Genomic DNA, 12719 nt, shown 5'->3' on the forward strand with positions numbered 1-12719 from the left:
CCACTATTAGGTGCAGGCTGATGATATCAGAGGGGCGGGTCAATAATGTCAAACAGAGCTGTGACGCTGTGAAAGTGCTCAGTGACGTTACGGGTGTCTGATGGGGTTGGGGGCTTGACTATGATGTCACACCCTGCACTGCTCATAAAATTTTGTCTGTTTTTGTCAAAACCCTAATTACAATACATGTAACTGATACTGTATTAATCCTGCCATGTGTTCTGGGGGCATTATATATCCAACTGGTACTGTATTAATCTTGCCATGTGTTCTGGGGACATTATATATGGAACTGGTACTGTATTAATCCTGCCATGTGCTCTGGGGGCATTATATATATGGAACCTGCACTGTATTTATCTTACCATGTGTTTCTGGGATTACAATAACTGTAATTGACACCGTATTTATACTACCGGGTATGGGATCCATTATCTGGAAACTCGTTATTCGGCCATCTTCTGTAGACTCCATTTTAATCATATAATTAAAATGTTTTAAGTTGCTTTCCTTTTTCTCTGTAATGATAAAACAGAACTTTGTACTTGATCCAAGCTAAGATATAATTAGTCCATATTAGAGACAAAACAATCCTATTAGGTTTATTTAGTAGACATAAAGGTATGGAGATCCATATTAAGGAAAGACCCTTAGCCGGAAAACCCCAGGTCCCGAGGATTCTGGATAACAGGTCCCATACCTAGTTCTGTATTTAATTCCTCTGCCACCCCAGGCACCAGACCTAATTATGTCCCCAGTCTGGGGAAGTGCCATCGCACGCAACGCACACGTGATGTCACTTCCTGCCATGTGTGCCATCTCTTCCATACAAGTGACGTTACATCCGGCAACAAAATAAAGAAAATTTATTATATAGGCACTTCTATACAAGTGACGTTACATCCAGCAACAAAAAAAAGAAAATTAATTATATAGGCACCAAAGGACCTTCCCCCCCCCCACAGGCTCTCATGTGCCTATACTGTATATAAATACTCCCCTGCCCATTCCTGTATACGGATTTGGCACTGCATTTATCCTGCCATGTGTTTTGAAATTATTATACTTAATCCTGCCATGCATTCCATAAATGGAATTACCACTGCATTTATGCTACTATGTGTTCTGGGGGCATTATATAGAGATTCAACACAGTATTTGCCCAGCCTTCTGTTCTGGGATTTATGAAATTGGCATTGTGTTTAGCTTGCTATGTTCTGGGAGGTATTTTACATGAAACTGACACTGCGTTTATCCTGCCATGTGTTCTGAGGTATTATACATGGAATTGGCCCTGGCATACTATAAAGGAAGGAATCTGTATAGAATATCTCTTCAATTAGCCACCTGAAACACAAAAATAACCCTCTTCCTATGGCAAAATACCCCAAATGGAACATCTTCCGACATGCTACCCTACCTCATTTAGTTTAAATTAGACCCCATGATGTCAGAGATGCAGGCTTCAACTTTTACTAGGATACTGGCATGGCAGCTTACAGGGAGAAGTAGGGAATTAAATAGTAGCACTACTTTAGGCAAAAATAAACAGGCAATTATGTTGAGAATAGTCTGCTCACCATTAACAATAAAAACTGCACATGTACGTAAGATGCTTGGTAGCATCTTCAGTTTCTTCTCTGGATTTATTTAAGGTTACAACCAATCCCTTGTATTTGATATTAATACTTTAGTATCATTACCAAAGGGCCTGTTTGTAATTGCCATTGACAATTCATATTAATAATCACACTTATTTACTTCTCTTGTATTAATCATTTTGAACCACTTCTGATCATTAGTTTTCTAGTATGGGAAAACTGTGCATCAAAGAGCTTGCACTCTGGTAACGAGAGTAAAGATGATTTGAACTCAGGTTCTTCATGGGTTGGGAGCAACACCCCCTGCAGATTCAGTGAGACATTCCTCCTTTCATGGCTTGTTCAGTTGTGCAACTGTTAATGACATGAACTTGGCTGACCCCTTTATGAGCACGTATAATAAACTGCACAGCAATGTGTGCTTGACACCTCTCCATTCTAAACGATGTCCAGTGGCTGTGATTAGCCACCCTTATTTAGTCAAGATGCCAGGGTTAATAGTCATTCCACAAGAGTCTGGATTTATATCACGTGCTTGGAGACCACTAAGACCAGATGTGTTTTCCAGGGTAGCCCAGTGGCTACTGTTTATGGAGACACTAGCCACAGATAGTAGCTCCGTGGGTAAATGTTAAAACAAGGCTTTTGGGGAGACAAGAATTCAATTTCAAGGTTTGCAGATCCTGTCAGATGAGCAGATCTCATCAGCTTTATGCTGCTGTCTCTAGATTTTCTTAGGTCTATATGGCCTACTCTCATATGGTCATACGCCTGTCCCTAGTCAAAATGTTACTCAGTGGAAAGTTCCCTGGCTGAAGCGCACAAAGCACTAGAGTTGCCGCCTTTTCTGCAAACAAATGCCAACCTTCCTATAGCTCTTGTCTCCGGTCCCTATTACTTTCATTGGCATCGAGCATCACTTTTACCGACCCATCGCCAACCCTACATAATAGTAACAATGCTCCATATGAGGAAACAAGGGTCCTCTCCATTAAATTATATTACAAGCTGAGACAAGCGGACAGAGGCATTTTGTCAGCCAGTTTCCCGCCAATAAAAATTCCCTCCCAAGGGACCCCAGGAAAATACCCTCTCTGTCCCACCCTAAAGCCAGTCCTATTCGAAACTCCATAGAACAGAGGTTTTCAACCTGTGGGTCGGGACCCCTTTGGGGGTCGAACGACCCTTTCACAGGGGTCTCCTAAGACCATCAGAAAACACATATTTCCAAAGGTCTTAGGAATAATTTTATGGTTGGGGGTCACCACATGAGGAACTGGATTAAAGGGTAAGCAGGGCTAATAAGCTTGAGAAGCGCTGCCATAGAAGGTAGCAACCTCTTAAACTGCCCTGGGACTTGCCCACCCTCAGGGCTCATGGTAGGTGGGCCATAGTATGTATTTCTCCGCGTACAAAAGTTGTTAGGCTGCAAATAACTCCCCCACCAGTCTGAGCAGCAGCAGACTGCCACCCTCCTCTCACTGCTGCTTGCCTACAGGAAGGAGGTGATGGCTGCAGTGTGGAATGTGTGGCATGCCTGCTGGAGCCAACCATCTTACACTGTGGGGGTAACCCAACAACTCATGGAATGGCAAAACGGCGACCGCTCAGTTGGGAAGCCATCCCACAGGCGACAGCGTGACCTCAGGCCATAATACTAATTCCCAGCGCCTTGAATATTCAGTGTGAAACGAGAGGAAAACACAAAGACGGGGTTGGTGTGCATGATGCTTCCCCCCCTGCGCGCTTTGGTACATCCCGCGGTAGGTGGGATCGGCTGTGCTGGGAAGTCTCTGGCAGATCAATGACTTCGCTTTGATGGTAGGGTCGGCCCATTGAGCTCAGAGCTGGGGGGGGCTTCCATTTGTCAGTTCGCCGAGCCGTGAGCGGGGTGTACCGGGGAGAGAGGGGGATTCTCCAGCCGTTCCCCCCTTGCAGCCGCCTGGACTTGGGGAAACTTGGTACAAAGTTGCCTGCGTGTGACCCTACGGACGGATACAAGGTCTCAGTTTGTACGCACGGACTAGGAATGATTTTTCCAAGTAGCAGCAACCCTGTGAGAACTCCATATCGGAAGCAGGTAAGCGCAATCTCTTCCAGGGAGTAAGGGGTGTCCTGCCTGCATCCCGTTAGCTGCTTCTGAGACTACATCTCCCAGCATCCTCTGCTGAGAATTGTAGTTCTGCAGTAGCCGGAGGGTTCTAGTGTGGACATTTCTATGACATAGGTGCGATCTGTGCCAACTGCTTATGGCTGACAGGGTGGCACCCCTGTGACTGCCAGGCATCTCTCTCAGTGCCAAGCAGCAGGTCACCCTCACACATCTCTTGGCTTGCAGGGGGGGGTGGGATAGGGAGCCTTCAGCTGCTGCAGAACCTCTTGGGAAGCCAGATTGCAGCCTCCAGTGTGGTTTTATTGGAGCTGATACCTTATTGACAGCTCGGCTTCCTAAAGAGGTTGAGCAGCAGCTTTGGAGGAGGTTTCCTTTCCTGGTGGCCCAAATCATTAAAAGCACACCAGCCCAAAGGGGGAGGGGGAAGGGTGGTGGGGAGGGGGGCAACTGGCAGCCAGGCCTGGCCAGCTTCCCTCATCATTGTGCTCATTTGGCTTCTGCTGTGACCTTGTCCTCCTAATGGAGTGGAGGGGTCTGCTCTGTTCAATAGCACTTTAGTCTGTTACATGTGTGACCTCTCTGGTACCCACCCGGGATTGGGGCCGTATAGATTTCCCTCTATGTCTGTACTTGCTTTATTCATTCTTTCCATTTGTCTTGAAATTAATGTAAAATATATATATGACATTCAATGTGTACCTATGGAATATACATTTCATTCAGTACTTTTTGTTTTATTAACCCAAACCCTTCCCTCTCCCCGAACCACTTGTGACACTTTCTATTTGTTTAGGGAGGGCTAAATGGATTAATTGCCAGTGACAAGATGCTTAGTTGACAAAACCTGTATATTGTCACAGCTGTTTGCCTGGATCCCTCCAAGCCCGGGAGTAGACACAGCTTGACTGTACATTACAAAGGCATCTACTATGCATTAACGGCTAAAGTCACATCCTCGGAATAAAAAATAAATAAATAAATAAAAATGTGCAAGTCATTAATATTGGTGTTTTTTGCCCAAATGAGAGAAGAAGCCTTTAATTCCCCAGGATTTAAAATGACAGGGCAGATATGTGATGAACAGTTGTGGATATTTAGAAAAAAACCTTTGCTGATCTCTTTGATGGTGTGAAAGGAAAATAACCCCTTTCCCCGGGGGTGGCATTGTCATATTTGCTACACACCCTGTTACTCCTGAGTAGAGCAAAAAAAAAAAAAAAAAAGCCGGTTGGTGACGCTGCGCTTATTTTTTCGCACAACCTGTAAAAAGTTAATTAGATGAAGCTCCTCATGGGGCTCTGTGTGTTCCATTGTTTTGTTGCCGGTGCAACACAGGGTGGTAACAGAGCGAGAGGGAAAGAGTCGGAGGGTGAGGCCTCACCAGAAGGGTTGTGTGTGTGTGTGTGTGTGTGTGCGGATGTGAGTTGGCTGCCTTGTCTGTGCGCCTCAGATAAGATGCTCTTGTAGGATTCTCAGTCTGACACCGACACAGGGTAGAGGTGGGGCCAGGGGGGTAGGATAAACCCTTTCAACTGTGACTGTACTACAACTCCCAGCAACCCCTGACAACCTGTGTTCGAGCTCTTACTCATGGGCACAGGTTTGAGAAGGTGTCCTTAAGCGGACTGATTCCATTTTGTTTTAGATTTGCTACCCATCAGCATTAAGAACAGGCTCCGTTGGGACTTTTTAAAACGCAACATGTTGCATCTTTAGACTTTGTCACAGTTGCAGCCCCTTCCCCTAACACCATATTGCTTTACTTTATACACATCCTGTAGTTACCACCCCTACCCCTGTCTTGCCTTACTATAAACACCATCCTGTAGTTGCGGCCCCTTCCCAGAATAGATAAATCTCCAGGGCATTATGGGGTTCCTTTACCTTTCCCGCTGTTTAGGAAAATTTGGACCTGAGGGTTGTCATCCCTTTCCTGCACCCCATAAAGACAGCTTTGGCCCTGATGGGCGTACAAGACCAACAGTGCACACAGGCTGCACATTTGATTCATTGAGCTACGGATTGTCTGAATGTGTGCATTTATGTTATCCCGACATAAGACTCAGGCAACCAGCGTTTGTCTGAAAGCTCCTTTTTGTTCACATTTGGCTGACAGTTCAGGGAGTACTTGCCGCACAAGGGCCAGATTACCAGCCTAGCGACTGTATCATTTTGGCTCACTCTTGGATCAACATTCTGCCCTCCAGAGCGACATTTCTTTGGCACGTGCCACTGTCCCCAATCTACTTGTTTCCTTACCGACAGTTATACTGAATTTTATATGTTCTTTTCTTATATTTGATGAATACAAATAAAAAAAGATAAGGCTTTATTTACCCTTTAAATGTGTAATTGAAACTGATTTGGGTTAATAGCGTTGTGGTCCTGCATAGAGCATCTGTTAAAAATGATGGAAAAAGATTAATTTTTACCCCAGAACAATTTTAGTACAGGTATAGGATCTGTTTTCTGGAAATCCCTTATTCAGAAAGATCCGCATTACCAGAAGTCCATCTTCTATAGACTCTATTTGAATAAATTCATTACAATTTTTAAAATGGTTTCCTTTTTCCCTGTAATAATAAAACAGTTCCTTGTATTTGATCCGTACTAATCTGTGTGAATCCATATTGCTCGCAACACAATCCTATTGGGTTTATTTTGTATTTTTAATGATTTGTAGCAGACTTAAGGTATCCAGATCCAAATTACAGAATCTTATCTGGAAAACCACAGGTCCCAAGCATTCTGGATAATGGATCCTTAATTGTATGTCTGTTACTTAAGATTGGTGGGCAGAGGTCCCAAGTCAGTTTACCCTTGTTAAAGGGGAGGTAAACTACTAAATAAAAAATTCCAAATGAAAGAAATATAATTCTTTCCAATACACATTGATTACACATTTGTGTGGTTTTAAAGTTATTTGTAAATGGAATTGCTATTGAAAGCAGTATCTGTCTGTCCCTTTGTGCACTGCTGGTTCTGATTAAGTGTAACAGCCTAGAAGAAGGCAGCTCTCTTGCAGCCAAGACCGATCTGTTAATCAGATGGCTTCTGCTATATTGTTTTAAAAGTCACAACCACCCTAGCAGGGAATATGTACAGCTAGACAGATGCTGCTTTTACCGGCATTGAAGGTTTGTAATGAATGTATATTGAAAACTTGCATTTTCCTTCATTAGCCAAACTGTTTTTTTTTGTGGGGGAGGGGTTTACATACCCTTTAAATGAGGGACCTTGGTACTAATGAGTACTAATTTCAATATACAGTGTAAATGGCATTGCTAATGCAAGGCAAGTAAACGCTCATCAATTCAATCATTATTGGTTGTTATAGGCTGCTAATTAGGGCTTTTAGTTGTAGAAATGACCAGCCATTCTGGGGTAAGTTATGTACTGAAGATGAACCTTCGAGTAAGGACAGTTGTTCTGTGGAGACAACAGTGACCCAGTAGTTTCATTTCTTCTAGAAACATTAAATCATTGATTTGTATTGTCAAAGTATTATCATCCCCAAATATTATTTCTTTTATTTATATATACTTCTACATTGTGCCAGTCATTCTCCTGTTACAGGTATGGGACCTATTATCCAGAAGACTTGGCATTTTCCGGATAAGGGATCTTTCAGCAATTTGGATCTCCATACTATGTATCTACTAAAAAAATCATTCTAATATTAAATAAACACAGTAGGATGGTTTTGCCTCAAATAAGGATTCATTATATCTTAGTTGGGATCAAGTACAAGATACTGGTTTTGAATTATTTGATTAAAATTATGTCTGTGGAGGATGGCCTTCCTGTAATTTGGAGCTTTCTGGATAACGGGTTTCTGGATAACTGCTCCTATACCTGTACACTTTCTGTGAGACTGCATCCCTTGCCTTGCCAAATTTCCTTATCTCAACCACAATACTAAATGACATTAAGGGCTCAAAATCCTGCCCTGCAGTAAAAACATAGGTTTCTATAGCATCTCGGACCACTGTAGTGATCGTGCTTGTTCTAAAGATAGCCAGAATCTCAGCCATAAAGCACAACGCAACTGTTGCATTTCGTGACACCTTAATTTGATTTCGATTTCTTGTAATATATCATTCCCGACCCAAACATTTTTTCTTCTAAACATTATTAAGTAAGTTGATAGTGTATGAAATATATAAAAAAAAGAAACCTCAATAAACACAGTTATTACATCTTTTGTATGAAATAGGTCAATGCAATTAGAAATTCTTTCTGTGGAAGTTCCAGCTCTAACGTAATGCGACTTGAGCACCACATCTGAAATGCAGTTTGTCCCCATACTGAAAGGCCACTGGTGTTATTCACAGACAGATGTGTAATTGTAAGAACGAAATGTTTCTCATACCGTTTCGTCATGGGTGGGGCCATTTTTCCTTGTCTGCAAACGGTGCTACTTCCTGCCACTACACTTTAGTTTTGTTTCAGTGTTTGGTTTGTGCATGTTGGTCAGGTGATCCCCGACTGTGTACCATAGATATTGGCCAGCTCGTCAGTGGGGCAGTTCGGGGGGCATCGGCAGATGAGGAAATGAAGAAGAGTCCGAATTCCTCTTCACTTCCTGCTGTTGCGTTTGGAACAATACCCTGTATAGTATATACATTCATGCAGTTTAAGGGCTAATTGGTTAGATACTGGAGTGTATTGGCCGGTCATTGGCCACCATTACTGATAGACACTTGTCTGATCCCAGCATAGACTGTAGTACATAGTACATAGTATAATACAATAAGTCTCATTTAGAAAATGTATATGTATATTCTATCTACTAATATTTACGGTTTAGTTACCCTTTAACTTGACCATTTGAATATTTTGCAGTAAGAAGAATTAAACATATGAACATGGAATTTTTCTTAAAAACAGAGACTTGTACCTGGAGGTTAATCGTTTATTTGCATAGTGCAGGGGTGTATACAGGTATTGGACCCCAAAAAGTTCCTAATTACAGAAGGGCCCTCTCCCATAGCCTCCATTATAAGCAAATAATTAAATTTTTTCAAAATTATTTCCTTTTTCTCTGTAATAATAAAACAGTACCTGTACTTGATCCCAACTAAGATATAATTACCCCTTATTGGGGGCAGAACAGTCCTATTGGGTTTATTTAATGGTTAAATGATTCCCTTTTCTCTGTAATAATAAAACAGTACCTGTACTTGATCCCAACTAAGATATAATTACCCCTTATTGGGGGCAGAACAGCCCTATTGGGTTTATTTAATGGTTAAATGATTCCCTTTTCTCTGTAATAATAAAACAGTACCTGTACTTGATCCCAACTAAGATATAATTACCCCTTATTGGGGGCAGAACAGTCCTATTGGGTTTATTTAATGGTTAAATGATTCCCTTTTCTCTGTAATAATAAAACAGTACCTGTACTTGATCCCAACTAAGATATAATTACTCCTTAATGGAGGCAAAACAAAACTATTGAGTTTAATTACAGTTTAAATAATTTTTTTAGCAGACTTAAGGTAGGAGATCCGCTTATCAGTAAAACCCCAGGTCCCGAGCATTCTGGATAACGGGTCCCATACCTGTACTAAAAAACGTATTAAACCCCTGTCCCTTGATGTTCCTGGAGTACAGCTTCCGGCCCCCTTCAAAATATAACAAGGTTTTAAGCAACTGCCTTAGCATTCAAAATTGTAACAGATTGGGCTCCATAGCTGCTTCCAAATTATACCACCCATTATCCTCACAGTGGGGTTGAAGGGAGTTGTAGTTCAGCCGTAGCTCGAGGGCGTCCTTGTGTGTTCTTTGGAGGATACAGCCAGATGGCAACGACCGATGCGGCCCTGGAGGTGTTAAAAAGGGTCCAAGTGACTTGCAATTGTAAAGCTTAATTGCCCTTAAGTAGATGGTAATGTAGGTGAGGAAAAAAACTTACACTGTTACATGAAGCTGCTAATGGGGAGTGTTAACTCTTTCACTCCCTGCAAGGCCGGGGGAAGTAAGAGGCCTGTTGCTGCTTTGTATGTAGGTTAAAGGCAAAATTAAGCTTGCAATATGAAAAAATGTAAATTTTTAAAACGTATGAGATGAATGCTTATGGAGAATTAAAGAAAAATAATGTTACATGTCCATGGGCTTGATCCATTGGTGAATGTAAGCCCCCGGCTCTGCAGATGCTGTTGCAGCACCACCCAGCGGGAGTGGTAATTCCAAAACCCCTAAGAGGCTGCTGATTCCCCCCCACCCCTCCGACTGAACGAATTAGCCCTCAGGAATGTGGGCTGTTATACGCATATAAAAGTGTTTGGGCTGCTCGGGGAAGCTGCTCTGCCTGTTCCTGGCTGGGGAAGGGATTCAGGGCACTTGAGAGTCAGAACAGATTGTGATGAGAACAGACTTAATCCCTTCCTGGAATGCTCTTCAGTGCCAGAGAGTATCGACCCCACAAGTCCTCACCATTTATTTGCACTTCCTGCCTTTTATGGCTGATAGCGGAATATCCTTGATTCAGCGGGTCCTTCAGTCTGAGACATTTATGCATTTATGTTGGATGAAAGAGAATTTCTTAACATGCACAGAGCAAAACCCACATTAATACATATATAATATATATATATATAATATATTAACCTTCCAGTGCAGTGCTGTGGTAAAACACTTATACTGAGATTTGGTCAACCAGTATTGTGGTTATACTGTGCTTAATGTGTTGACCACACAGCACAGGGTATTCTCTACTTGAATGGACTATATAGCTTTTGTTCAGTTTCTTAGATTTTATTTTGTGGGTATGGATGTTACATCTATCTATCTATCATCATCTCTCTGTCTGTCTCTCTTTCTCTCTCCCTCTGACTCTCTATCTCTCTACCTCTGGCTCTCTATCTGTCTCACTGTCTCATTTTGTCTGTCTCTCTCTCTCTCTCTCTCTCTCTCTCTCTTTCTCTATCTGTCTCTCTCTTTCTCTATCTGTCTCTCTCTTTATCTATCTATCTATCTATCTATCTATCTATCTATCTATCTATCTATCTATCTATCTAAACCATTTATTAGCAACAAATGACCTAGTTTATATTTGAGAGTATTTTATTCTATAGTCCTGTAGAGAGGCATTAATGACATTTGACCCCTGTTTACCCCCCCCCCCCACCCTTAGTTTAAGCTATTCAGTTCTAAAGACTAGGGCCTATCTGTAACTTGCTATGTCAACATGTGCCCTATTGCCCTGTTTAACTTGAATGGCCGCCCTCTGCCTACATATCTATAAACCACGTTGAAGGCTCTGAAGCAAGCAGTAAAGGGTAACAGTACCGTACTTTTAAATGTATTGAAAACCCATTTTTGGTGAAGAACTATTGCTCATGTTGCATTACAGGGATTGGTCGCTTTTAATTAACTTTTAGTATGTTGTAGTGAGTGCTTTTCTAAAACAGTTTGCATTTGGTCTTCATTTTTTTATTATTTTGTGTTTTTAATTATTTAGCTTTATGTCCAGCAACTCTCCAGTTTGGCATTTTAGCTGTTATGTGGTTGCTAGGGTCCAAATTACCCTAGCAACCAGGTAGTGGTTTAAATGACAAACTGGCATATAAATAGGAGTGGGTCTGAATAGAAAGATAAGGAATAAATAGTAACAGTAACAATAAAAATTGAATGAAAGTGGCTGCTGAGGTCGGTGACCCCCTTTTAAAAGCCAGAAAAGATCAGGAGAGGAAGCAAATAATTTAAAAACAATGAAAAATAATTTAAACTAAATGAAGACCAATTGAAAAGTTGCTAAGAACTGGGCTTTCTTTAACATACTAAATGTTAACCTAACCACCCTTTTTTTCTGTATGATCCTATAAAGTCATTCTGGTCTTGATTTTTTTGCATTTCATTAAGGACACATTGCATAGGGAGATTAAGGAGAGTCTGGGCCGACAAGAAATTAGATGGAGATAAAACTATTTTGGCACAATTTCCTTTGTGGCTTCACCATGAAAGGGTTTTGTGGTATTTATTCTCTGCTGAACCGAACCCCATGATGTCTTCTCTTTAGAGCAAAATAAAATTCTTCTAGAAAGCACTGGAATTCTCCCAGCTGAAATTGGAAAATGTATTTTGTGTCCCTTCACCGCGCAATTCTCTGCATATTTGCCTTCGGTTGTACACAGGCTTAAATGACTGTTGTTTTTATTAAATGTGTTCAGCCATTGAGTGTGTATTTTTCTGGTACATTTACTCCTTGCTGTTTGAAGAATCTACTTTGTGTGTATGTGTGTGTTACACCCCACTGGATTTGTGGTACATTTCCTAATGATCATAGTAAAATTCTGCAAAAATTCAAGTAATTTCTGGGGGGGTTAAGTGTTGCCTATGATGTGACCGACAATGCTGATCATTTACTGATAACTGTCTCCATTTGTGTTTTAGAAGAGCCAATTCTCAGTATTGTCAATGGCAGGGTATGTTCTGGCGCATATTAGCCGTAGTAGTAGCTGCTACTAAGCAGCATTGTGTGTCTTCACCCTAATAGTTTGTGTTTGCTGCAGAAAGACTACTGTAGTTTATATAAACTAAGTTGCTGTGTAGCCATGGGGGTAGCTTTTCAGATTGAAATAGAGCTAAATGTCACAGGCTACATAGCAAATAACTGCTTGTTAAAACACCATTGTATTCTACAGAGCTGCTAGAAACCTGTGTAACTATTTAGCCCTGTTTCAGCTTGAATGGCTGGCCCCATGGCTATACAGCTAATTGTTTATATAACCTATAGTAGTCTTTCTAAAGCAAACACACAACTTTTACCTGTGTAGGGCAGCAGTACATTATATTTTATTTACAGGTATGGGACCTGTGTCCAGAATGCTTGGGTCCTGGGGTTTTCTATATAAGGAATCTTTCCATAATTTGGATCTTGATATCTTAGGTCTACTAAAAAATAATGTAATTATTAAATAAACCCAATAGGAATTGTTTTGCCTCCATTATGAATGACATAATATCTGAGGATCATGTACAGGGCAACAATTCAGACA

At 41.3% G+C, this 12719-nt stretch overlaps 1 protein-coding gene across 5 annotated transcripts in view; it reads left to right on the forward strand.

Annotated features, from left to right (window-relative positions):
* The window catches only part of rbms1 (RNA binding motif, single stranded interacting protein 1), a 222984-nt gene that overhangs the window by 107147 nt on the left and 103118 nt on the right, over positions 1–12719 (forward strand). The window contains exon 1 of one of the 5 annotated variants that reach the window (XM_012969912.3): positions 3387–3681. In XM_012969912.3, coding sequence (XP_012825366.1) covers positions 3631–3681 — 51 coding nt within the window. In that variant the 5' untranslated portion in view covers positions 3387–3630. 5 annotated transcript variants of the gene reach the window in all.

Source organism: Xenopus tropicalis, chromosome 9 (genome assembly GCF_000004195.4).
Source record: "Xenopus tropicalis strain Nigerian chromosome 9, UCB_Xtro_10.0, whole genome shotgun sequence".
Taxonomy (NCBI): Eukaryota; Metazoa; Chordata; class Amphibia; order Anura; family Pipidae; genus Xenopus; species Xenopus tropicalis.